The sequence below is a fragment of the Stigmatopora argus genome, chromosome 19, assembly GCF_051989625.1.
Source record: "Stigmatopora argus isolate UIUO_Sarg chromosome 19, RoL_Sarg_1.0, whole genome shotgun sequence".
In the NCBI taxonomy this organism is placed as follows: Eukaryota; Metazoa; Chordata; class Actinopteri; order Syngnathiformes; family Syngnathidae; genus Stigmatopora; species Stigmatopora argus.
This window is the reverse complement of record NC_135405.1, coordinates 10,197,656-10,222,040: the sequence shown is the minus strand read 5'-3', so window position 1 is coordinate 10,222,040 and position 24,385 is coordinate 10,197,656. Positions and strand designations below refer to the sequence as shown.

At 41.1% G+C, this 24,385-nt stretch overlaps 5 protein-coding genes and 1 non-coding gene across 12 annotated transcripts in view; 2 read left to right on the top strand and 4 right to left on the bottom strand.

Annotated features, from left to right (window-relative positions):
* Nucleotides 1-1,567: 1,567 nt before the first annotated feature.
* Nucleotides 1,568-7,989, bottom strand: cpsf2 (cleavage and polyadenylation specific factor 2). The gene is made up of 15 exons (XM_077587415.1): nucleotides 7,736-7,989; nucleotides 7,373-7,546; nucleotides 7,098-7,257; nucleotides 6,909-7,014; nucleotides 6,668-6,797; nucleotides 6,437-6,552; nucleotides 6,116-6,303; nucleotides 5,741-6,031; nucleotides 5,412-5,512; nucleotides 5,072-5,275; nucleotides 4,849-5,001; nucleotides 4,546-4,768; nucleotides 3,731-4,048; nucleotides 2,458-2,592; nucleotides 1,568-1,912 (listed from the first exon to the last, which is right to left on the bottom strand). The coding sequence occupies exons 2-15, from the start codon at nucleotides 7,519-7,521 to the stop codon at nucleotides 1,820-1,822; spliced, it is 2,367 nt and encodes a 788-aa protein (XP_077443541.1). The 5' UTR covers nucleotides 7,522-7,546; nucleotides 7,736-7,989; the 3' UTR covers nucleotides 1,568-1,819.
* Nucleotides 7,990-8,131: 142 nt separating this feature from the next.
* Nucleotides 8,132-9,212, top strand: ndufb1 (NADH:ubiquinone oxidoreductase subunit B1). The gene is made up of 3 exons (XM_077587417.1): nucleotides 8,132-8,241; nucleotides 8,806-8,950; nucleotides 9,042-9,212. The coding sequence occupies exons 2-3, from the start codon at nucleotides 8,811-8,813 to the stop codon at nucleotides 9,076-9,078; spliced, it is 177 nt and encodes a 58-aa protein (XP_077443543.1). The 5' UTR covers nucleotides 8,132-8,241; nucleotides 8,806-8,810; the 3' UTR covers nucleotides 9,079-9,212.
* Nucleotides 9,208-12,501, bottom strand: riox1 (ribosomal oxygenase 1). The gene is made up of 15 exons (XM_077587416.1): nucleotides 12,358-12,501; nucleotides 12,102-12,233; nucleotides 11,863-11,999; nucleotides 11,636-11,735; nucleotides 11,425-11,538; nucleotides 11,244-11,350; nucleotides 11,064-11,171; nucleotides 10,920-10,954; nucleotides 10,658-10,836; nucleotides 10,480-10,584; nucleotides 10,260-10,401; nucleotides 10,040-10,160; nucleotides 9,865-9,964; nucleotides 9,703-9,789; nucleotides 9,208-9,630 (listed from the first exon to the last, which is right to left on the bottom strand). Exons 1-15 carry the CDS (start codon nucleotides 12,472-12,474, stop codon nucleotides 9,574-9,576), a joined length of 1,641 nt encoding a protein of 546 aa, XP_077443542.1. The 5' UTR covers nucleotides 12,475-12,501; the 3' UTR covers nucleotides 9,208-9,573.
* Nucleotides 12,502-12,840: 339 nt separating this feature from the next.
* On the bottom strand, nucleotides 12,841-12,913 carry trnak-cuu (transfer RNA lysine (anticodon CUU)). The gene has a single exon. It is a non-coding gene; the product is annotated as a tRNA-Lys (tRNA).
* A 143-nt stretch (nucleotides 12,914-13,056) lies between these two features.
* extl3 (exostosin-like glycosyltransferase 3) lies at nucleotides 13,057-23,828 on the top strand. The gene is made up of 6 exons (XM_077587190.1): nucleotides 13,057-13,260; nucleotides 17,308-19,865; nucleotides 20,250-20,377; nucleotides 20,955-21,099; nucleotides 21,184-21,312; nucleotides 21,866-23,828. The coding sequence occupies exons 2-6, from the start codon at nucleotides 17,727-17,729 to the stop codon at nucleotides 22,073-22,075; spliced, it is 2,751 nt and encodes a 916-aa protein (XP_077443316.1). The 5' UTR covers nucleotides 13,057-13,260; nucleotides 17,308-17,726; the 3' UTR covers nucleotides 22,076-23,828.
* syt14b (synaptotagmin XIVb) overlaps nucleotides 23,334-24,385 on the bottom strand; it is an 11,315-nt gene continuing 10,263 nt past the window's right edge. For all 7 annotated transcript variants that reach the window (XM_077587196.1, XM_077587197.1, XM_077587198.1 and 4 more), the window contains one exon: nucleotides 23,334-24,385. This exon is cut by the window's right edge and continues 1,546 nt beyond it. The gene's annotated coding sequence lies outside the window, so the exon portion shown is untranslated.

Genomic DNA, 24,385 nt, shown 5'->3' with positions numbered 1-24,385 from the left:
TCTCACAGGGAAGCTAATTTTGGTTTGCATTCAACTTCAAAGGAAGGACCGACATGTGGACTCGCGCTAGAGATACTGCAAATTGCCCCCAAAAAAGCCACGCTTCATAGCTGAGCTACAACTCTTGCTCTCTTTTTTCCTGTTCTGACACCTCTCTATCCAAGGCTCCAAATCAAGAGAACCTCCCTCTGGAACAAACAATGAGGGATTTGCTGTTGTCACTGATAATAACAGCCAGTGTTCCAGTTCTCTTCCATGTCATTACTCCGTAAAAGCATCTGAACCGCACTCGCTCAGGCGTGCCGGGTAGCAGCAGACAAATCTGTCACCATTTACACCGACTCCAGCCAATTACGCATTTTCCGTAGTGCATTATTTTGGAACCTTGAAGACATCAAAACCAACTTGGATCATTAGCAAGTTTCTTCAAAGTTTTTTCCCATTTATACTATGTGATGACAAAATAAATTGAATTAAATGTGGCACCATTACTTCCAACTGATGCATTACCCTTCTAGTCCTCATGCCACCAACAATCCCTCTTATCACTAATCTTTCTAATACACCACTGTTTCCCCCAAAAAAGATAAGGAAAGCGATCTTCAATATGTCTGGCTGCAGAAACCCCCAAATGATGAACGAGAAGATTAATCCGAGCTCATCGCACGACAATTGCCGTGGGGTCTTTTCCTTATCACTTTAGGGGACAATGCCATATCGCCAGAGCATTTCACATGAACCTGCTTGACACTGCGAGTTTTTCACGGCAAGAAACAAACGGAAATGTCTCAATCTGAGAAGATATATTTACCGGATTACCGTGGCTTCTTTTTACGGTGTTTGTCGCTAAAAAAATGATGACTGAATCGAGGGTACGGCTTATATGCGCATAAATTAGACATGACATGCACGAAACTGCAAGGTGACAAAGATGATGAGATGAATGAAATTCAAGAAAAAAATCAACTGTATCTTGCATAAAACGTGAAAAAACTCACTTACTTGTGCCTGTCATTGCTTGCTCAGGGCGCCGACAAACCAGACCGCTACGCACACACTCTCTGGTTGTACTGCTCACTTGACTTCCTTTTTGAATTTGTCTATGTGCAGGCAACACCCTTTAGTAATGTGCAATCCAGCAATCGATTTATAAAGTATCTCAGAAATACCACGTGTGATGATTTTGATTAGGAATCAGGGGCGTCTTATACGAGAGAAATTGTCAAATTCGTCTTATACGAGAGAAATTGTCAAATTCAACGATTTTAAGGATACGGCTTATACGCGGAGGCGTCTAATATGCGATAAAATACGGTAAGTACATTAAATGGGGTAAGTACATAAAATTAGTTTTTGGTTAATCTGTTGAGATTTGGATATATCAAACATTTTCTTCATCATCAGAAGATATTAGCGATTTACAGACTTAAATACTTTGAGCACCCGCCTTTAAAATACTTATTTATACTCAGGTGTTGTCTTTCCTTTGAAGCTAAAATGGTCACCTATCCATTGTTTTACAGAGAAACTATTGGTTCTGCATTCAAAACACCTGCAAAAAATAAAATTAGGAAAATTATTGTATATTTATTGTCAAGTGGGGACACATCTGTCAGATACAGAGATCAGTCTGAGTATAAAAACAGATTTTTGTCAAGGTCACCTCACAGTATAGTGAAAATAGTATAAAACAAAAAAAATTAAACTGTACAATGGATGTAGTAGGGACACAACTGGAGGCACCTGAGGGTCTGGGGGGCCTGTTCTCTTCTGAGGGTAAAGTCATCATAAGGAAGGGTCTCTGTGGTATTTGCTGCTGCTATACTACCGCGTACTGCTGATACAGCAACTCCCGGATCTTATAGTAGTCATCGCACAGGCAGCCTTCCAGGCCGATACGTCCCGCTTCCGTCTGGACCAAGAACAGACAGATACAAAACCTCAGTTTCACCTTTAAATAACACGCAGTCTACTTGGCGCAAAAACTAAATACAATTTTTACCGCTTTGACATCAAAGCATTAGAAGCTTCAAGTTGCCCCACTTTCACTGTTCTGACGCCGACTGCTCCGAGGGTTTCTTTGAGTTCATGTTCGCATCTATTTTCAGTTCTTGTCAATTATACATATTCATGTTGATGTGCTGGTTTGCTCTTGCTTTACTTTTTATTGGATTTGTTAAGTGTTGACTGTGTTATTGTTTTTTTTTCTTACCTGAGGCATGATTTTACAAGGCTCAGGGTTTTTTTTGTCCTATTTTGAGAAGCTGTGTTAAGTTTGTTTAGGTTTCATGTTTTTTTTTGTGTGTGTGATAAACACTGTCTTTACACTGTAACTTCTGGGCACTTTTGTTGAAAAGAGAAAATCGCAGTATTTGTAATTAACTGCTGTTTTTCTGGGGGAAAAGTCCTCCTTGAAATATTGCTTTAGAAAATGCTGAGTAAAAAGTAATAACTTACCCTACGGACGGCCACCAGGTTGTTGCAAACCAAAACTCCACCGACAAACTCGGCTTGGATGCCCTCTCTGAGGAGAACCTGCTTAAAGTCGGACAGGCGGGGCTCGTTGATGAACACTGACTGATGTCCGGGCGCCTGGATAGAACCACAGTGTATCAGCGGGACAACAACTTCAAGGACAGAAGGAATTGGTTTCATACCCTAGTGAATGTTATGACCCTAACACCAATAAAACCCATCTCTGTTCCATACTTGAATTTATAGCATCTTGACTTTGGGAATGAGACAATTTATGTTATTTCAGATAGTCTGCCTTTATAATATGTTACATTTTGACTCACAATGTTGTGGTTTTAGGATGCTAATAGTGCATCTCTTTGAGAGGTGTTGCTATTATTTTTTAACTCATGTAACCAATTGATATAACTTGTATTTGACAGTCATGTAACTATGCAACTAGTCACATGCAAAAAAAACAGTGTCCAAACAAAAATGTGTGTGGGTGACCTATAAAGACAAAACACTACATTATAGCAGACAAGAGAACATTATTAAGAAGGTCTTGGAAGTCCTAACAAGAAACCTGTTTTAAAAGGCAGACCAAAAAGTCATCTGCCGCATGGAGTTTCTCCTCGGGTGGAGGTTAATTTGCATGAAAAGCAATGCCCGTTGAAATCAGGTCAGCATTTAATCTGTCCTGCGGCTGAGACCAAGCTCCCTGACACAAGACAGCACATTCCTCTCCAAAATGCCTACATAGTTTTAAGAGTTCATTGTACTACTACTACAGAGATTCAAGCTGCAAGCCAGCCACACCATAGTATCATACTTTCATGTTTCTGTCTTTGTATTTTCTTTTTAGATAGATGTCAACACAGAGTTAATATGCTTTCTCAGAAATCTCAATGTTGGGCTCGTTTTTCAAGAAAACACCATCCCATTTGTACTGTGGCAAATTCCAGTCTTGTTTTTTTCGTTTTGTATTTAAATGCAGTGTTGCAGTGTCCTTCCTTTTTTGTCACCTCTCATGTGTGATTTATTTCAAAGTAAGAACTTGGAGTCCACCTTTTTTATCTTTTTCTGGGATTTTTTGCTTTCCATTGTTATTACCTGTCTCTTAAATTTGTCATCCAATTTGTCATCCTGCAATATAAATCCTTCACAATCAATGGAATAACACCAATATGCAAAAAAATGATGTAAAACAAACTACCTAGGATTTACTTCATCAATGACAAGTCCAGTAGCTGTAAACATCATTCACTCCCCTCACCTCATGTGACGGTAGCGGCTCCAGTGTAGGAATGACGTCGCTCTCCTCAGAAATTTCCTTTTCGTCTTCTCCAAACAGGTTCTTCATGGCCCGCTGAGCCGCCGCCATGGCGGCGCTGTGATCAATGCCGAGGTCAACAGGGGTGGTGTCCATGGCCTGCTCGATTTCCTCGAGTTCGTCCTTGGTGCCCTCCTCTAGCATCACACCCGTGTCCACCTTTACCACACGCATGTCCAGCACGCCGTCGATCCAAGCCAACTCGGTGTCTTTGGCTTTGCAGAACTGCAGAGAGCTCACTAGGAAGTCTTTCAACCGCACCTTTACCGAAAGTATAAATGTCAGGGTTATTTATTTTAGCCATGCTTACAATTCAATAGTCTATGAACACAAGTGATGATGAGCATAAGATAATTCCCAACCTCTTGGAAATTGTGATGAAGTGTGCACATAAAGATTTTTTGCGCCCACCAGTGGCCATATGGTGATGGTGTTTTTTTACTACTGCACTATACATGAACAAATAGGTTATTAGAGTCATCATTTTTCATTTCAAATGTTTTACTGCTTAATAATGTGATATACCACATATGTCTAAATGGTACTGTGTTAAGTAAAACTTCTCACTAAATAAAAAAATAAGTATTTAAACCAACAGAAGATAAAAATCGAACATTACAGAAGTATAACTGACCTAAGTAGAGTATAGGTGACTAGCAAAGTTACTATTGCTCAAGATTCAATAATATTCACCAGATTTGGTCTTTTTCACTATTTGGAAAATTTCATAATATACTGTACTGTGTGAACAAGCTGACCTGGTAGATGTGCGTCTCACTGGTGGCGTCCACAGTTTCCTGTAGTTTAGGCGTGTAGACTTTGAGATCTTTGCTGAAGGCCTTGCAGGACTCGGCCAGTTCCAAACTGGCTTCCGGGGGCCCGTGGACAACAACCAGCTGCCTAGGCTTCATCTGGTTGATGATCTTCTTGATGGAATCACCATCGGAACGACCTTCATAGTCGATGTACGTTATCCTTGCTCTACGAGAAAAAGTACAATAGCCATCTCAGATTTGGTATGTACTGACTTTTCACCTGAAGACTTCTCGTTTATCACTCACTTGATTTCGAGATTTTCAATACTGGAAACGCATTTGGTGGGGACAACAGAGAGATCCTGGTCCATCGGCTCATCGCCATTGGTCAAGCTGGTGTCAAGTTTGCTTTTCTCCTCTTCTGTAGCTTGTAGCTCGGGAACTAGAAAATCTTCAATCCTGCATCCAAGCGAGCATATTTACAAACAGTCGTTGGGAAAATAACTTTTGCATCTCGAAATGAGGATACCTGATGATCTCGCCGTACTCGTCCCATTTGATTCGATCTTCATGTGTTGGGAACATGGGGTAGGACTTTTTGGCTTGTTTGAAGAAACTCCCTTTGCGGTTCCCCTCGCCCTTCATCATCAAGTCGTGGTGCTTGGTTTTCGCCATAGCCGACTGATCCATCTCATCGTCCAAGTCGCTCTCATCGCTGGAGTCCACATCCACCCTGCCGAGATAAAATTTCTACTTTGTATTCTCACATAGTCAGAAGCACAAGAAAAAGCTGAAATGTTAACATTTTTAAACAGTAAACTTCACCACTATTCCAAGTATAAAATCACTTTACTATCTACTTGACCTACTCTTTTTCCTGCTCCAGCTTCTTGGCCGCTTCTTTCTTTATCTTGTCATTTTCAAGGTAATCTTCCAGCTCCTTCCCTTCGAGCTTCACTCGTTTTCTCACCTGTCATGACAAAATAGATATATACAGTTCAATAATCTTGTTGTAGAAAATTATTGGGCAGAACTGAAAATAAATATTAGAAAACTGAGGCCCCATAGTGTTAGTGTTGCCTCTAGTAGCCAAAGAAATACACGCTACTGATCTATTTGTTTGTTCCTACATATCTACCAGTTTTGGTAATGTTATTTCAGTCTTCTTTTGGTGATTAAAATATTGGCCTATTCTTACCTCCAAATCTAGCATCTTCTCTCCCGGGTGATCGATGAGGTAGCGGGCCAGTGTTCCAGGAGTGGTGCGGTAAGTCAGTATGACCGAGTGTTTGCTGTCCTGGCACCACTTGATAAAAAGTTCTCGAGAAAAGCCAGACTCCAAGTCCGGCTGACTGCACAGCACCACTTTGGGGTTGGGTACGCGAGCCAGGTCAGCTAGACTGTGACACAGTGTCAAATGGCGGAACTGGAAGGGGTTGTTTCTCTTATCCTCAAAACACCTCATGAGTTTGTCACTCATCCACTCCACCTGAGGAAAAACGGTGTCATCTAGTGCTGTTGCATACTGATTTGGATTCAGTAAATAAAAGAAATAAAACATTGAGACTTATACCTGGGACTTTGAGAACTCCACAACATTGTAACTGACATTGTTAAGTAGGGCGAGTGGGTAAGCCCCAAGCCCGGCATCTTTTGTCCTCCAAATCTGGTCTAGAAGCTGAGCCAGCTCCAAAACCCGCCCGGCTGTATCCACGGCGATAAGCACATTACCATCCCCGCGGAGTGTCTCCATTACATTAGCTTTGCAAAGGGGTGACAAAAAGGGCACATTATGACGAAAACATGTTACACGCCTTGGAGAATTGTACAGTTTTGGAGTATCCATATTTTAGCAAGTTCAAATGACAAGTTGGGTTACCTAACATCTACTTACTAAGTAGCTGTTCATCTCTTTGTTTGCGTCGTGGTTGGACATATGCCGCATTAAAAGAGTCGGTAATGAGCAAGGAAGGCCGGCTGATGCTCTCCATTGTGCAGCCGTTCAGGTGGCTAGAATAAAAATGCAAACAAAAATGACAACAGTGAGATAATGATATCACTAAACATCAATACTGCTAAACTGGAATTTATGTGTGATGTGCAGTATTCATGCAAATATGCTTACATTTCTCTCTTGTGGTTGAAGTCCACGGCATAAACAATCTCTTCCTCGCCATCTTTGACAATCTTCCAAATAGTTCCACCAATCATATGACCGGCGGGAAGCGGTGTAATTGAAAGACCGTGTCCTTTTCCTATAAGAAAGGACAAAAAGAGGGTTATATATGGTGGATGTAAAACCAGACATCCATGGATTACAGGTCGTATTTATGTTTGAAAATGGGCAACAATCCATTTGAACTCACCTTTCAGATTGACAATCTGCGAATACTTCAACTGCTGAATCTTATCAAAAGCACAGTCTACATCATCAAGGGTGAAGAGAGAGAAATCTTCACTGTTGTTTCGGGACTAAAAAGGAAGAGTAGATGCATTAATATGCTATACAGAACTGAAGATAAACTATTACTGCACATACAACCCTGACACCTCACCTGATAGAGATCGTACATGAACATTTGACCCATTTTATAGACTGGGATAGTTGCATATATTGTACAATTCAGACCCAATTTCCCCACCGCGTATGGCAATGCTCCGAGATGTATCGGATCCGGATGGGAGACAAGCACAGCATCAATTTGGTGGACATGCCTGAAAGATCAGATGGTTAGTTCATGGTAAAGAATGACACAAATAAAGCAGTGTAATTCAAGTCACAGATTATCTGTAGCTGTTTATTAATGGAAAAATACACGATAACAATTACCGCTTTATAGCATCAATGAGGTCCATTGAGAAGTTCTCATCCCAGCCACAGTCCAAAAGGAAGCGGAATTCATCCACCTGGAGAAGGTAGCACAAGGCAGAGTCCTCCTGAACTCCTGACAAAGCTGTCAGCTTGATAATGGACGTCATAGTATCTTCTTAAGTTGTCTTTACGCTGGAAGAAAGATTTTGATTTTCATTACAAACCAACCACATACAAAGAATAGCTAGCTCCACTGGCTAAGTGGCTATCTCGACACAAAAGGAAGCTACGATTTTTATAAAATTATATCGATCGTCTTTGTAATTGTCAAGCATGCAACTTTAGATCCTACATTGGTAGCAAAAATGATCATAAACTCACACAATTGTAGGTCAAGCGTCACGAACTACCCGGCAAGTGTCCACATTAGGCTGCAGCGCGCTTACCAAAACACGCGTAGGGCTTCAAACGTATCCGATGGTTAAGATAGCATAGAAATTTTAAATCGGGGAAGTGTAAGTACAACAACAACAATTACAATGTTATTATTTTGTCGTAAATTTGAACTTTTACGATATTTTGGCTAGCGTCGTTATTGCTTCACGAGCAGCCATGTTTGCCTCTGTACCGTGAATGTCAAAGTGCATCAGAACGTACTAACCTGTACATCAATCACATAAATGAACAATATTTGCTTTCTCACCACGAAACTGCTTGAAATCATCTATATTCACTGAATGAAAATCTAAAGTTGCGTAAAAATATATATGATGACATATTTTTTGCCTCTATTTTGGTGTTACTGCCCCCTCTTAACTGGTAACATGGTATATTCCAATGTCCTCTGTTGGTAGCAGAGAGCCGCACAAGCTTTCCTTGAACTAAAGGTACATTTCTTGCACCTATGTTTGTTCTGTGATTATTTATTTTCATATGGTTTTACCGTCGTATCAGTGCTTTCATATTTGATACCATCAGAATAGTAATAAAATTCGTATTCCACGTAATCCTCATGTAAAAGCGCTATCTAGGCTAGGTCATTTAGCTAGTATGGTGCTGTCAAAAGCTCAAAAGCGATTAAAACGAACACTTTTTAGGTTTTTTCGGTATTGCTATTCATATTTAATGTTTTACTCGTTAATCCTAAACCAAGCAATGTAATATTTAGGACGATCTAACAAAAAGTTAGTTTAAACCGCAGTGAGAACATTTACTATAACTCCCATATATGTTCAAAAGGAAACATGAGCATCAGAAAATATACAACATGCATCTTTTGCAGTATACAAATACTTGACTCATTAATCCAGCAAATTGTGCAACAGAATGCTTTATCCGTCTAGTTTAATTCAGTAGCCAGTGTATTTTTACAGGGAGTGTTTACACCCGAAATATGGGATCACTCCAAAATCAACAGTGTCACATGGTACTGTTTGTTTGTTTATTTACAGCAAACATGATCAACTTTATAACATTAGCCCGCGATCACTGGCCAGCCTTGCTGGTTCCCATGGGTTTTGTGATCGGATTGTACCTAGACAAACAACAAGACCAGAAGCTGACTGCGTTCAGGAACAAAAGTCTTCTCTTCAGAAGGTTGGGAATTTCTTAATTTTCTAAAATGTACTCTGAAATGGACTCTCTTAGAACATGCATTGATTATCTTTGTTTCCTTTTTTATTTGCAGGGAACTAAAGCCTGGAGAGGAAGTGACTTGGAAGTAGATTTTAACCCTAATATGACACCCCTGTCTGCTGTCTGGGTGGCTGATGAGTGTCCCTCGTGTAATACTTGACAAAAAAATCTTGTCATTGGTTTTGAGTTGTATCAAAAACAATAAATGTACATTCTCATCAAACTCCAGTTTTTTATTTAAAAAGAGATACTGTACAAAACACAGTTCCACCATTTAAATCTTTGGGTGTTATTGTAGTTCTTTTGTGTCAATACTGGATCTGGGATTGTTTTTGATCCAGAGGAAAATAACTTGAACTGTACCTAACCTAAGACAGAATTCCAAGTTTGATTGAGAAGAATCTGAATACAATATGTATGTAAAGAAAATATCCAATTTTATCCACCTAATGAAAATGAGCACTTGGAAGATAGAAAAGAAAATGTTTTTGTGAAACACTAATCCGTCAATCTTCCTAAATGGGTTAGTTACCAGTGCACAAAATAGTTGCCAATTTTAAGTGGTACACAAACTGCTATCACTATCAAGGTGATTCCTTATAGATGACTCCTTTCTTAAAAAGCAGCTTGGCCAACGTGAGCTGGTAGGAAAAAAATACATGTTAAAATTATTATTTAAGAGATTCTGTAAAATAGTTGGAAGAAAAACATACCTTCTCCCCGAGTGAATCACATGGGAAACTTCCTACACTCACAAACTTGGGATATGACTGTATCAGAAACTCGACTGCATCGGTGTGCTGATTGAGGCAACAAAATTTAGAAGATTTAAAGTATATATATATTTTAAAAAAGGATTACAGTCCCATATCTACCTCAGGTTCTATATCAAAGCTTTTGGGCTCTTCTTTGTGATAAACTCTGGAGTTGTCAGTCGTGTAGTAAAGTTGAACCCCAACGCCATCACTACATAGCCTTAGGAAAAATAATATATTTTGAGATTTAAAAAAAAATATATATACTCATCATTATACATTTGCGTCAAATTACCTGGCACATCCTGCTCGGAGGAGTCCAACCCGAGTTTGGCTTGTTATCTGTGCACCTACATCTCTTGCATTCCCATCCTCCCACCGAGCAGGTGCTCCGTGCGCACTGCCGGCGGCTTCCTCTGTAAGGGAGCAAGCTCAAAATTTGGAACAACTCAACACAAAATGCTTTCATGTTATGACAAATTAGCATTTCATCGCGGGCTTGAAAAGTATCCCACCTGGAGAGAGTTTAGGAGGTAAGCAGTCATGAAGAAAGTCTCTGACTTTAAGATCCACAGCTGCGTCCACTGGAGCGAAATTCTTAAGTTTAGTTATGAGATAATCAATTTTGGAGAAGAATTTTGCCCTTCGTGGGTCGTTCTACACAAGAGCGCAAAGAAAAAAGATCATCAGGGATGAGAACGCCGTGAAGTGTTGGCGTTGGATGACGAGGTATACCATGTCGGAATTTTGAACACCCATGTATGAGATGTAGTCCAGAGGTAAGCCCTGCCTGAACTCCACATCCTCCTCCATTGCAATTTCAACAGCAGTTGGTACCATCTGGGAAAAAAAAACAATGGTAAAATTGTCTCATTTTTGGAGGTATTTCTAATTTACTGTATTTGGAAATGACCTTTAGCAGTAAATCTCCCCAGCTGTTCTTCTGGTAGGAGGAGATGGTAATGTGGAGCGAGTGTGCATCTGGGAGAGCGTTGCCCTGGTGGATAAACCCTCGGGGAAAGTAGAGCAGATCTCCTGCTTCCAGGACCACTTCTAAAATAGGCTTCCCGATCTCAGTCTGCTCCAAGTTTGCTGGAAATGCAAAACACCAAAGTGTTAGAAAAAAAACATCTATCATTATTTTTTGCTTCAGTTGTTGTTATTAATGTACTTACGGCTTGAAAGCACAGGCAGCACTTCATGATCCGACCTAATGAAAAATTGAAACACATTAGCAATGTGTATAACTAGTGCTGAACTATTTCTGGATATAGTTTGATTTTTGGTTCATTTATGAAGCTTTTTTTGTATTATCAAACCTTGGGTTGTAGACTTTCCAGTGCTTTTTTCCTTCTAGCTGAACCACAAATGCCTCAATGTCATCATAATGTGGGGCAAATCCTTGCGTTCCTGGGGGTGTCAAGTAGCTGCATTGAGGAAAAACATCATTAGGAATCAAAACAATCTCTCAATATGCATTGAGCAGATTTTCTATTTACACATTGGCGCCTGCCATACTGCCAAAATGTTCCTGCAGGATGGACAACACATTCCACATGGTAGAGGAAAATGCCTGTGGATTCAGCATACGGAGAGAGCAGCCATTCTGGGAAATAGCAATGTTTCAGCATTTGAAGATGGTTTATTTTTAACAACTTTTGATTAGATATATTACCACACCTCATAGAAGTCCCACACAGTTAAAGGCAGAGCTCTCCCAGGTGGATTGTGTGTTTCTCTCTTTCCTTTGGTGTAGCTCGTAACATCAAGATTCACTCCATACTGAACATCCTCCTTTATTTATTAACAAAAAGGAAAACAGTAGACAGAGTCCCATGTCATTGATAATGTCTGTGATGGGAATTAAACACAGCGAACGAGTGTTTCTTACCTGTCGAAGAATACGGTCAAACTCTTCCGTCGAGAATAATCCCTTGTAGTAATCTGGATTTTTGCGCTGAGCAAGAATGGGTTTCTTCTCCCATGTTTCCCTTGGAGATGAAAACGTTAAGTTTATTTATTTTTTCATTTTAGACTGTATATGTACAGGTTTAGTTCAAAAATTATTATCAGGATATATTGCACATACTAGTACGAATATGCTTTTTGTTTACTTACCTGAAGAAGGCTTTGGTGGGAATAGGGTCAAGAAGCCACTGGAAAAGCTTGCTAGCACGATCCTTGCTGTTGTTCATTTTCATCAGCTCAGCCATTAATACAGTCATTGCATCCTCCTCCATCTTTACAGATTCCATCTGTTTGCAAGCAAGCCTTTAGAATTTAACTGTAACCTACGACGGGGGTAATCCTCCCCCAATTTGCAATTACCAGTGAAGTTTTGAGTAATTTTGTCTTACTTGTGGTATTTCTTCAGTTGCACCCTCAGCCAAATGATTCTCGGTTTTTATTTTCTTTTTCCGTGGTTTTCCTGCTTTAGTAGAAGGAATATTTCCAATGTCATGTTTTCTCTTCTTTTTCTTGGATCGCAACTGTAAAAAAACAAGGAAACAAACAAACAAACAAACAACAACAACAAAGATATGGGGCGTTTGTCCAGTGTGCATCAACATGCAACATAAAAACGTATGCAAGAGCAATGGCTTAAGTGTTTACCTTCGTTGAACGCTTCTTAGCAGGACCACTCGATTCTGAAGAAAACATTCGATATAAATGGAACGCAGACATGTGTTTTTGCTCCATTTTTTCCTGCGTGCGTGCAAGTGGTGTCATCAAGCTGCGACTAAATCTTCTTCGGGTTGTATAAAACACATGGCACATAGCGCCTCTATTGGTGTCACATACGTGATGCTCCCTCCAATATTTCATTTCTAATTTTAAAATTGTATATAGGTATTCTTAATTTCTGCACTACCCTTCTTTGCATATATAGGGAAACATATTTGAGATGTTTTTCCCCTTCATTTACCCCAATACATAATCATCACTGCACTTTAATGTATTACTTTATCCTCGTATTATTATGATTATTGTCTCGTAGTGTTACGAGGGTATTCTCGTAATAATAATTAAATAAAGATGGCTTTATTATCATCGTGATATTATTGGAGCGATTGTTTACATAGAGGAAAAAGGAAGCGCCCAACGTGGGGCTCGAACCCACGACCCTGAGATTAAGAGTCTCATGCTCTACCGACTGAGCTAGCCGGGCGATGACACACTACGCTTTTATTGTCTTTAAGAAAAAACTCAAGCAATAGTTGCAGTTATCATTTTAACCAGCAGACGGGGGAAGATCACAGCATGTATTTTACGTGGTGAGTCAGGAACTGTTTCCCACAATGCCAAGCGGCACGGTGTCTGCTCTGTTTGTGCTGCGGTCGCAGCAACAATGCAGTATTTAATGATGATGCTCACGAGCGCTTCCGCTGCACAGTCCTGAGTCTCAAGTCCTTCCAAAAATCTACAAGAGCAACATTTACGAGTTGGCAAACATCTCAAGCGATCGTGGTTATATTTTGTAAGGACAACCCTCTGCATACGCAGGATTTTAGTCTGGTGAGTAGCAACTGAAGCTAACATTGGTGGGCCAGTAAAAGGAATTGAACATGCATCATCAGTGTTGTTATAACTGCTGTATAACAGATCTGGTATGGATTTATGTTTTGCCTTCTTGTACACGCCACCATTCTATATACGTTCTCGTTTCATGGCTGTAGATTCCATCTTATGAACTGTTAGATATCGGCACACTTATTTGTTGCTGGTCGGAAGACTGCAAGTCGTGTGTGTTAGTGTGCGTGCGTGTGTGTGAGTGCGTGCGTGTGTGGAACCGGATCGATGTGCTGATACAAATATATACTACTATATGCATTTGGATTTTTCAGTTATAGCCGATCTACAGTGAATAACTGTCTTATTCTATTGAGTCACAACACATTCCAGTTAAATGCTCTAAATTCCTTATTACTAGACAGTGATTGTCAAATAGTATTTGGAAGATTACTGACATTGCTTTAGATTGCAATGGAAACAAACAAACAAACAAAAAAACGTTTGATACTAGCAAAATATGACCATGAAATTTACAGAAAACGTAATGAAATTTTAAAAACGAAGTCTAGCAACAGGAATGCTGTTAGGAACCTGAAAGTTCATCGGATTGTATAATCATTAATAAATAAAGAGGAGCACTATATCTACTACAGGTCAACAGGTCAATAGTACTGGCTCCCATCTAATGGAAGTTGTATTTAATTTTTCTCCCTTAAAGTATAGTCACTATCATGGATGAATAACATATAAGCGATAATAGTAAGAGAATAACAGAAATCTACTTAAGCATATGCAATTACCCCCCAAAAAATAGCATTTCATTATGGTTGCAGAAGTTCAAAATTGACCTTTCCCTGTCTTGAGCAGCACAATGGTTTCTGATTGCAGCCTATAGGAGAATAGTTATGAAATCATTTGATTATCAACTGATATTTGTGTAACGCACTGCATCTCAGGAGAGAACCTTTGCTACTATTGTGACAAAGCTCTATTGATCCAATGTGACCTTGGCAGCATGAAAATCAGTTGAGAAACGTGACCCGCTCCAAAAGGTTGGTACAGTCCACGGGGAAATAACACACACTGCACAATTCTCCGCAAGAACCTAATGGTTACGTAAAAGGAGCAGATGCCTTCGTTCAGAAGCTTCGGCCATACGTTCGTCTCAGACCTTGGCTAGTGATAACAATGTGCTGCCTGCTTTTGCACTCTCAGCTAGAAAAGCCAGCAGCCTGTACGATGTTTTAACTGACTTGTTTCACAGCTTATCACTTTAAAAAATCATTTCATGCTCTTAATTAGGCCTGTTTGAGGTTTGCGGCCATGTAGTGTTGGTATCTGCATGCTGTTATGGCTCCTTCCTAAGTAGGAAAGCAATTGGCTCACACTGTTCACACTGTTCAAAGGTAACTGGACTGCTATTGAAATTGATTAAAACATTTGGACTGAAAAAGAGTTTTGTATTTAAAGCAAATGTCTTCATTAAATCGTTTAGTGTCTTTGTCTCCTGCTTACAAGAATGATAACCGTAATTTTCTCATTCAATACCGCTAGGAAGAAAAAAGACATACTTGGAAAGTGCACACATTCATATTTCCTGTTTTATTTCTTACCCAACCAGCTTTAACCAAAGAACCCTTTTTTACATTTACACTTTTCACCTTATCTTTCATACAATTTTTCTGTCTGACTTTATTGGCCTTGATGCAATTCTTTGCTATACTCAGACAGCATTTTCTGAAGTTGCATTTTTCTCTTGCTTGGCTTTCCTCACCGATGTTGATATATGCAAGATTTCTAGTTCCATAAGAACTCTAAGAACTGCGTTTTATTGACTGAATGTTGCAGTCGGACTCTGCGGTGTAAAACGCTATGGATTTTACCTCAACGTCCCGATTGACATTGTCTGTGCTTCACATCGATCCCTCTTGTCACCGTATAGAATAATGGCAGCCTCAGCTCTATTATAGCAATAACAGGGAAACTGATGATTGTATCTTTAGAAAAATGACATGTCAGAAGCCTTCATGATGAACTCAAAAGGACTTGTAAAAGACTACACATACAGTAATTGATGAATAAGGGCACTAAAACTAATGCAGACTTGTTATTTTTTTCTATATGTATATTATTCCATTTTCTGGCATTATTACTTTTCTTAGGACTCTAATAGATAATAGAATCAATAGAAATACTCACTTTGCAGAATCTGGAAGGCTGTGACTCATCTCCCTTGAAAAGAATGAATGAACCAAATCAGAAAATTCACCATATAAATGTTATTAATTATAAATGAAGACAGACACGTGGAAATGAAATTAGCAAGTTGTTTTCGGTTCATAACCCTTTCTTGTCAATAAGTAATCACCCTGGCTTTCCTCCCGCTATCCATCAGTGCGCTGGAAGACGAGGCTTCCGGGAGTTCTGGCAGATGTTGTCGGGCCTTAGTCAATCTGTGATGGTTCTGTTTGTTTGGCACACGAAGCCTCTCAAGAGGATTCTGCAAAAAAACGGCCGCTGCCAGAAAAAGATTAACACCATTTATTTTTCAGCCAACCCCCCTCTCTCATGTCTTAAGGGCTCCTTTTTTCTCTAACATATTTACAAGCAGGAGCTAATCTTGGCCAACACCGAGTAAAAGTGATTGATGAGAGCCAAGGTACAACACCGACATTTCATTTTTTCACACTGATTATCAAGCTATTTTGATCATCACCATGCGATGCTTAGTACAAGTGTTGTTGCCAAATGGGATTTTTAAGTCCCGATTCAAGTGTTAAGACTAACATAACTCCTTATACCCTTGCAGCATGCTGACGTCGATTCTTGTAAAATGTCGTTAGTACAAAAAAAAACGGATTGTTGAGTCACGGCTCGACTCAACAGCTGCTCCCCGTTGCCCGCGTCCTCTTAACGCCGCCCTTCCCTAGCAGCTGCCTCAATGTTCTCTCCTGAGTGAGTAGCCCGTTTTCACATCCTCTATCACTTTAATTACGACATGGGTATACTGCAAGAGCAATGAGCCAGTGAGGACACGCATTTATAAGTGTCCTTTGGAGACTCAGAAGACAAGATGACATTTTGTTGTTCAGATAAGTCACCTTTATAGCCATATTTCATATGGCATTCTTTGGGAGATATTATAGCTGAATGATTTTTTTTCCCTCATTAAGGGATCCATTCGTTTGAGATTTTAGGGTTGGTGTCTCTACCAAGTGGCGTGTCTTACGATTTGAGGTCTTATTAAAAAAAAAACAAGCTCTGTGAGCTTGCTTTCAGACCTCAAATCCTCCCCCGCTCTCAATTTCGTTCGAACAGAGGCAGGAGAAAGAAACAAATCTTCTCCACTTGTCATCTCAAGAGGCCACACGCATTTCACCTGCTACTCCCTCTGCCTTCCCCTTTTTTTGGGCCTTACTGCTGTCTATATTGTCATAAAATGATGGGGAATTAAACATTCCTATTCTTTTTTCATTACAGAAATTGTACTGCCAGGAAGCCCTGCCATTATACAAAGACACTTTAAATATTTATTCAAACCTTACACCTCAGATATCTGGCAACCTACAATCAATGTTCTTTTTTTCACATTACTGATAGTGACTCATACTTTCCGCGAATCATGCACTTACATTTCAGGACACGTAGCACTCTTATTTAGCTGGAACTTGTAGGTTTGTTGTGGGCTACAGGGAACCATGATTAATTGTGAACGACTTACAGCTAAAAGCTTTTCCCAGCCACGTCTAAGTATTTGGCCATGGGTCAGGAATATACAAACAAATTATTAGTTGTTCAAATTACAACTGATCCAACAGCAGGATGCATCAGAATGATAAAGCCACCCTTTTTAGGGTGAAGAATGGCCTATATCAATGTCTGTTTTCTTAATGTACTAAATAGCTCCATTAAAGCAGGTATATGTGTTTTCTAAGCCTTTTACCAGAATAGATGCATCAAAACAAACCCAATGCTTACAGTTTATATTTCTATTGAATTTGCAAAAAAATGTAAGATGACACTCACCTGTCTTTTTCTGTGTGTTCTCAGGTTGCAGTCTTTAAAAGAACATTGTTTTCCTGGCTCAGAAAATGGTGGGACTTCAGATGGAAGCAAAAGGATTTACTGATCTTTAAGTCGCCATGCCCACCCCTCATCACGCACTGAGGGGCAAATTTCCTCAGAAGTGGAGCTGTTTCCAAACCTGAATTGGGAGGAGGAAAAAAAGCATAAAAATGGCCCAAGCCTGTTTAGGTGCTAACCAGTACAGATGATGCCGGACTCCTAGTTGATCCCCTCAAGAAACTGAAGCAAACGCTTTTTTTATTTTATTTTTTTAAGGACAATGCATAACCAAATTTTGAGGATGTAATATCCACCCTTCTGCCTGACAAGGTCGAATCATGGCTGCTGCAGAATTCCATAATACCAATTTCTCGGTGAAATAAGGAGCGCACTGATTTTTAAATATGCAGCGCAACGGCGGAGGACTAGGAGGTGGTGGACAGCCGTGGGTCTTAAGGCGTGTCCGTCTTACCTGGCTCAGTTTCATGCTTTTCTTTATCCTGGTTTTCTTCCCGCTCATTGCCCATTACTACCTAACGACCATCGATGAAGCGGGAAGTCCCGACAAGCGGATCTTCGGGCCTCGACCCGGCGGCGAATTGTGCGAGGCCAAACACGTGCAAGACCTGTGTCGCATACGCGAGTCGGTGAGCGAAGAGCTGCTGCAGCTGGAGGCCAAGAGGCAGGAGCTCAACGGGGAGATCGCCAGGCTCAACCTCCGCATTGAGACCTGTAAGCGCAGCATTGACAGTGCCAAACAGGACCTGCTGCAACTGAAGAATGTTATCAGTCAGACGGAGCATTCCTATAAAGAACTCATGGCCCAAAACCAGCCCAAGTTGTCCCTGCCCGTCAGGTTGCTCCCCGACAAGGAAGACCCGGGACTCCCACCACCTAAATCGGCCCGATCCTGCCGCCTGCACACCTGCTTTGACTATGCCCGCTGCCCCCTTACGTCTGGATTTCCAGTTTATGTTTATGACACAGGTTCCTATTCATGGGGAGAGTACATTGACCCACTGGTTAAGCAGGCGTTTGCCATGTCAATTAAGAACAATATTTATATAACGAGTAACCCCAGCATCGCTTGTCTGTATTTGGTATTGGTTGGGGAGTTACAGGAGTCCCCCACCTCCCAGCCACCCAATCCCTTGGAATTAGAGAAGCAACTTAAAGCTCTTCCTCACTGGAGATTAGATGGACACAATCACGTGCTGGTACATCTTACCAGAAAGTCTATGACGCAGAATTTCCTCTACAATGTAAGCACGGGGCGAGCGGCGATCGTTCAGTCCACCTACCTGGAGCAGCAGTATCGCGACGGATTCGACTTGGTCGCTTCTCCACTGGTTCACGCTCTGTCCGAACCCAACTTTTTGGAAGTTCCTCATCAGGTACCGGTGAAAAGGAAATATCTCTTCACCTTCCAGGGGGACAGAGTTGAGTCGTTGAGGAGCAGCTTGCGCGAGACACCTCCGCAGTCATTCGAGGAAGAGATGGACGGAGATCCACCGGCGGACTACGACGATCGCATCATCGGCACCTTAAAAGCAGTCCAGGATAGTCAGTTGGACCAAGTGCTCATAGAATTCACTTGTAAAAACCCAAAGCCGAGTTTGCCAACCGAGTGGTCCCTTTGTGGGGAGCGAGAGGACAGACTGGAGGTGCTTAAGGCGTCTACTTTTGCCTTGGTGATTGCTCCGGGAGATGGGCAGCTGGTGGCCTCGGCAGGCTGTGGAATGAGACTTTTTGAGGCTCTGGAGGTCGGCGCCATTCCTGTCGTTCTCGGAGACCACTCCAAGTTACCCCACCATCAGTTCATTAGATGGAGTGAAGCTGCAATTCTGGTCCCCAAACCTCGTGTCACCGAGCTCCATTTCTTGCTGCGGAGTCTCTCCGACAATGACATGTTAGCGATGAGACGACAAGGTCGCTTTCTGTGGGAGACTTATTTTTCCACATCGGAGAATATACTTAACACTATCCTCGCCAATATTCGCACCAGAATCCAAGTTCCCGCTGCACCAATTAACGAAGAGCCCGCACAAGAAATCCCCCACAAAGCAGGGAAACTAGCAGGGACAGACGCCAATTTAGCGGACAACGGGGATCTTGATTTGGGCCCGGTGGAGACGGAGCCACCTTACGCCTCGCCTCGCTTTCTCCGCAACTTCACGTACACAGCTGTGGACATTTACCAAACGTGGAACCGTGCTCCCGGTCCTTTTCATTTGTTTCCTCACACTCCCCTCGACCCCATTTTGCCATCTGAAGCAAAATTCCTCGGTTCCGGTACAGGTTTCCGGCCTATCGGTGGCGGCACAGGAGGATCTGGGAAGGAATTCCAGGCAGCTTTGGGTGGGAACCTTCCCAGAGAACAGTTTACGGTCGTGATGCTGACATACGAGAGAGAGGAAGTGCTGATGAATTCTTTAGAGAGGCTAAATGGATTGCCGTACCTCAACAAAGTAGTGGTTGTGTGGAATTCACCCAAGCCTCCTTCGGATGACCTGTTGTGGCCTGACATCGGGCTACCCATTGTGGTGAGTTTCAGTCCAGCAAATACTTAGTTTGATTATATACGTAGCCCATCAGATCAAGACAATACTATATAAAAAGTTGTTAAATAATACTGATACCGTGCTGACAAAGTTAGCCGTTGGCTGATGCGCCCTCTATTATAAATAAATGATAACGTTCGAAAAGAATTTCAAGCATTACAAGAACTAAGGAACTGAATGCAAAATGCCAAATGCTTCGATGTCTCGACTGGTCTAAAAGTGAATTTTATAAATGGTTACACACTTTAACTAGTCAATCTGGTAAACAGTGATGGAGTACATTGTGGACTTTTGGTATCAAAGGGATCTCTTGTACATTTCAATTATGAAGCACTTACCCAACGGAATGACGTTTTCTACCTGTAGGTTGTCCACACTGAGAAGAACAGTCTGAACAACCGTTTTCTTCCTTGGGATGTCGTGGAGACGGAGGCCATCCTTTCAATTGATGATGACGCCCACCTCCGGCACGATGAGATCATGTTTGGGTTCAGGTCTGTGAAGCTGACAAAATTCAATTTTAAGTTAAATGATTCTTCTTCTCACAAAAAAAAATGCATCTGAATTGATTGTTTGACGCTGAGGTGAAAACAAGATACAATTTTAAAAAATGCAGTAGAAAACTAGTTTGGCTTTCCCATTTTTGTTAGCCTGCCTCCCGTATCTTCAAAATACAGTACGTTTACAACTCACTGCAGTAACAGCTTGTCCAGACGTGTGTATGTGCGCGCATGAACACGGTCATTTATGGGGAAGTTACTCTAAAGTGCTCCAGAATTACTCTGGAATGTGTCTCCACCTCTGCTCAAACTCGGGAGAGAAACGATTTATAGTATCTGCCTGTCAAGCGGTCTCACTCAAAGTGTTAAATATTTTAGCCATGTGCTATCCAAGGTGTGTCATGTATTTAAGAACAATGCGTGCTTTTTAGGAAATATCCAATTGTGTTCTATCAGCTCTCCCTGGTTCGTTCGACCACAAAAACACCCGCGAAACCCACCACAACTTGCTTTTCACCTCCCTCCAGTCTCATCTTTTCACATTGACGCCCCTTCCTTTTGCTTATCTCAGAGTCTGGCGGGAAGCCAGAGATCGTATCGTCGGTTTCCCAGGAAGATATCACGCCTGGGATATCAACCATCAGTCCTGGCTTTACAACTCCAACTACTCCTGTGAGCTCTCCATGGTCCTGACCGGAGCAGCATTTTTCCACAAGGTTCTCACCTCCCCCAAAATATATCCTATATTTTTTGTCCCATTCACGTCTTACAGAGAACCTCTTATTGGTGTTCCCCATTAGTATTACGCCTACTTGTACTCCTACGTGATGCCCCAAGCCATCAGGGACATGGTGGATGAGTACATCAACTGTGAGGACATAGCTATGAACTTCCTGGTCTCGCACATTACCCGCAAACCTCCGATCAAGGTCAGTAAGCCGTGCACCCCTCCCCTCTTTCTTGATATATAGCAGCACAAAATATCAAACCGCAGTAAAAAGTCAGGAGACATTCTTCAAATGTTCCGGGACGCGTCGTCAGTAATTTAACTCAAAATCAATGGACATTTCGGCCATTACCACTAGCAAGGATTGCCCACTTTTTCAATTCTTAGCTGTAACCAGTAGAAAAAAGACAATAAAACAGTACTCACAGGAATATGTTCTTGATCCTCTGCAAAAAACGGCAATTTCCTGCCGTGCGGAGATGCTGAAAGAGTTCTTGTAAAGCATATTCATATCAATTTTTCATTGCCCTTGGTATTTGCAGTTACGTCATGGCTGTATGCGTTTATAAAATGTCGTCATATGGTTCCTAGTTTAATTCTCACTAAAGTTTAAGTGTGATTCTAGAAATATAAGTGTCAGTAAATCAACCAAATTGAGTAAATAAAAGTGAAGATACCACTTTCCATTGGAACTGAATTTTGGTCATTGTAAGGTGACGCTTTTCGATCCCAATCAGCGACTCTCTCCTCCTTAGGTAACGTCTCGTTGGACCTTCCGCTGCCCCGGCTGCCCGCAGGCCCTGTCGCACGACGACTCTCATTTCCACGAGCGTCACAAGTGCATCAACTTCTTCGTCAAGGTGTACGGCTACATGCCGCTGCTGTACACGCAGTTCCGCGTAGACTCGGTGCTTTTTAAGACGCGCCTGCCGCACGACAAGACCAAGTGCTTCAAGTTCATCTAGCAGCAGGCAGAGGAGCTAGCTGAAGAACAAAAGGAAATTAGGATGAAGGTGAACCAAGGCGCGGAAGATGCAAACTTGAAAAATGACCTTCAAGTGAATCCTTTTTTTTTTTTGTGTCCTCTTCATGTTTTGTCGTGAACCACTACAGATGTTTTCTACTCGTAAAAGCAGTCCTAGAGCATGTACAGAAAAGATGAACTCTACCTAAGATAGACTTTTTGGCCACAGGAGGGGGGAAAAAAGCCTTGGCCCACAGACAGTTTCATTGCCTCTTTCATTTCACCGTAATGAAAGTACTTCTATGTACAGTATGTGACAGAAGCACTGATTGTCAAAAGTATTTTATTGAGCAATCTTTTTTTTTATGTCTTTCAATTGTGGAAAAAAATGGACCTTGTTTCAAACCCTCAGACACCTGACAGAAAACGTTGGCTCACTTTGAGTTCAGCAATTCACCATAATGCCTCAATTTTGTCATGAAAACCAGCGAAATAATCGTTTTTTTTGTGTGCGCGTGCGTGCGTGTCCAGGCTTTGAAGATTCTTGTAGCCTGCTTTTTAAATCTACTTCAATACTTTTTTAAAAGAGGTATATAAAGGAGTAATAGGGCCGCTAAAAAGCTTCATGAATTTACACAGAATCGAAAGAAATGAGCAATAATAAGAATTGTTATGATTTGCTAGCAACAGGTACATAAAAGCTGTATTGTCATTACACACATTGGGGAAAAAATCTCAAGTGTTGCATTGAATGTAAAATATTAGTTTAAAATATGTTAGGAATATTGAACTGGAATGAAAAAATTAAGCCCTAATGCTCTTTTGTAATTTAAAACAAAACTATGTCCACAGTTTTGAAAGTCATTGGATCTCGTCTCTATACACGACATGCACAATCTTAACTGCCAAACAACACATTGCCCTTCCTTTCAAATCAAACTCCAATATTAGGATTAAAATCGAGTACGTATACTGTATGTCCTAGCTTTACTGCCATTAGATCGATCCCATTCTATGTTGAACCCCTTGTACAGACACACAAGTGTAAATGTCACTTTACAGTGTTGCCATATTGGTTTCACTTTTTTTTTTAAGGAACATAATTGCTACGTGAATGTTTTCTTTGCCAAACAGGTACAAACGATGCAGTCCGGTACACACAAACGTGATCATGTTTAGGATTCTAAAGTCTCATGAGGAAATAAAAGTATCCCTATGTTATCCTATTGGGATATTTTTGGAAGAATAACATGCTTGAGTCCATCGTTGCTATGTATTTATTTTTTCTTTTGTTTTTCTTGACTGACTGACACATGCAATAAGTTGACAGGACATTGGAGTCTGATAGCAAAGATGGAAAAGCCAAGGAAAACTAGCTTGTGCCATTTTGCTCTCCTGGTGAGTGTTAAATATTTGAAACAGGAGTCCAAGTAGGGACGAATTGAGGAGGCAATTTTAGATGAAATATTCTCGTACGACCCCCTCTTATAGTTTAACGACAACCTCGGGGCCTTCATAACTCTAAACACGCCGAGGCACTGAATGGTTTGGCTGGTATTTGGAAAATCGTATCTTCATTTTATTCTACCCTATCAGTGGCTGTCTATGGCACAGCTGGTTTTCCATGGCTGAGAGCAGGAAACATTTCTGTACTTTTACCGAGTCCAAATTTCCCATTTTGGAGTAGAAAATGCTCATCGTTGTGAACCAGCGGGAACTGCGTGAATGGGAATAAAAACAAATGTTAAAATCTGCAGCTGATTGCTTCAGTTTCTGCTAAATGTCAGAAATCCTCTCATCCCAAACCTACACGACATGAAAAATAGGTCAATATGTTTTTTTTTTTACAATGGAATCTCAAAGTTTGCATATCTCTCAGCAGAAAGCATCGCATTTGTGCGTGATCAGACACGGCCCACTTGTCAAAAAGGCTGACTGGTGAAAGAGAATTGCATTGTTTTGACACGAGAAGACAAGCTGGCTTTGGTAGACCTCACCGAGCAGCTGCGTCCAAATTTTTAGGAAGACTTTGAGGGCTTGCATCATTCTTTCTTGAAATCTGGTAAACCTCGACTGTTCATAAAAGGATGAATCTTACATATATGCATGTAAACTGTACAAAAAGCAGCGTAATTGCAGCATGACGGACATATGGGCCTTTTTTGGGGAACAGTATAATAGTTTTTGCATGCAGCTAGATGTGGCTGCTGGGCTAGTGGCAGCAATAGGAAGAGCCCACCGACAACGAGTTCTTTGGTCCCAAAGGTACCCACAGAAAATGTCTTAATGCTGCAACCAAAGTCTCCTCACA

What these genes read in the sequence shown, in the direction of transcription:
- riox1 (XM_077587416.1), bottom strand. Translation starts at nt 12,474, where the DNA reads ATGACACCACTTGCACGCACGCAGGAAAAAATGGAGCAAAAACACATG. An exon ending in TTGACCGTATTCTTCGACAG is followed by an intron (nt 11,539 to 11,635) that starts GTAAGAAACACT and finishes TAATAAATAAAG; the next exon opens with GAGGATGTTCAGTATGGAGT. An exon ending in AGTATGGCAGGCGCCAATGT is followed by an intron (nt 11,172 to 11,243) that starts GTAAATAGAAAA and finishes TCCTCAATGCAG; the next exon opens with CTACTTGACACCCCCAGGAA.
- cpsf2 (XM_077587415.1), bottom strand. Translation starts at nt 7,521, where the DNA reads ATGACGTCCATTATCAAGCTGACAGCTTTGTCAGGAGTTCAGGAGGAC. An exon ending in TTCAACCACAAGAGAGAAAT is followed by an intron (nt 6,553 to 6,667) that starts GTAAGCATATTT and finishes TTTTTATTCTAG; the next exon opens with CCACCTGAACGGCTGCACAA. An exon ending in ACCTGGTGGCCGTCCGTAGG is followed by an intron (nt 1,913 to 2,457) that starts GTAAGTTATTAC and finishes TTCTTGGTCCAG; the next exon opens with ACGGAAGCGGGACGTATCGG.
- ndufb1 (XM_077587417.1), top strand. Translation starts at nt 8,811, where the DNA reads ATGATCAACTTTATAACATTAGCCCGCGATCACTGGCCAGCCTTGCTG. An exon ending in AAAAGTCTTCTCTTCAGAAG is followed by an intron (nt 8,951 to 9,041) that starts GTTGGGAATTTC and finishes TTTTATTTGCAG; the next exon opens with GGAACTAAAGCCTGGAGAGG.
- extl3 (XM_077587190.1), top strand. Translation starts at nt 17,727, where the DNA reads ATGCAGCGCAACGGCGGAGGACTAGGAGGTGGTGGACAGCCGTGGGTC. An exon ending in GAGATCATGTTTGGGTTCAG is followed by an intron (nt 20,378 to 20,954) that starts GTCTGTGAAGCT and finishes TGCTTATCTCAG; the next exon opens with AGTCTGGCGGGAAGCCAGAG. An exon ending in GAGCAGCATTTTTCCACAAG is followed by an intron (nt 21,100 to 21,183) that starts GTTCTCACCTCC and finishes GTTCCCCATTAG; the next exon opens with TATTACGCCTACTTGTACTC.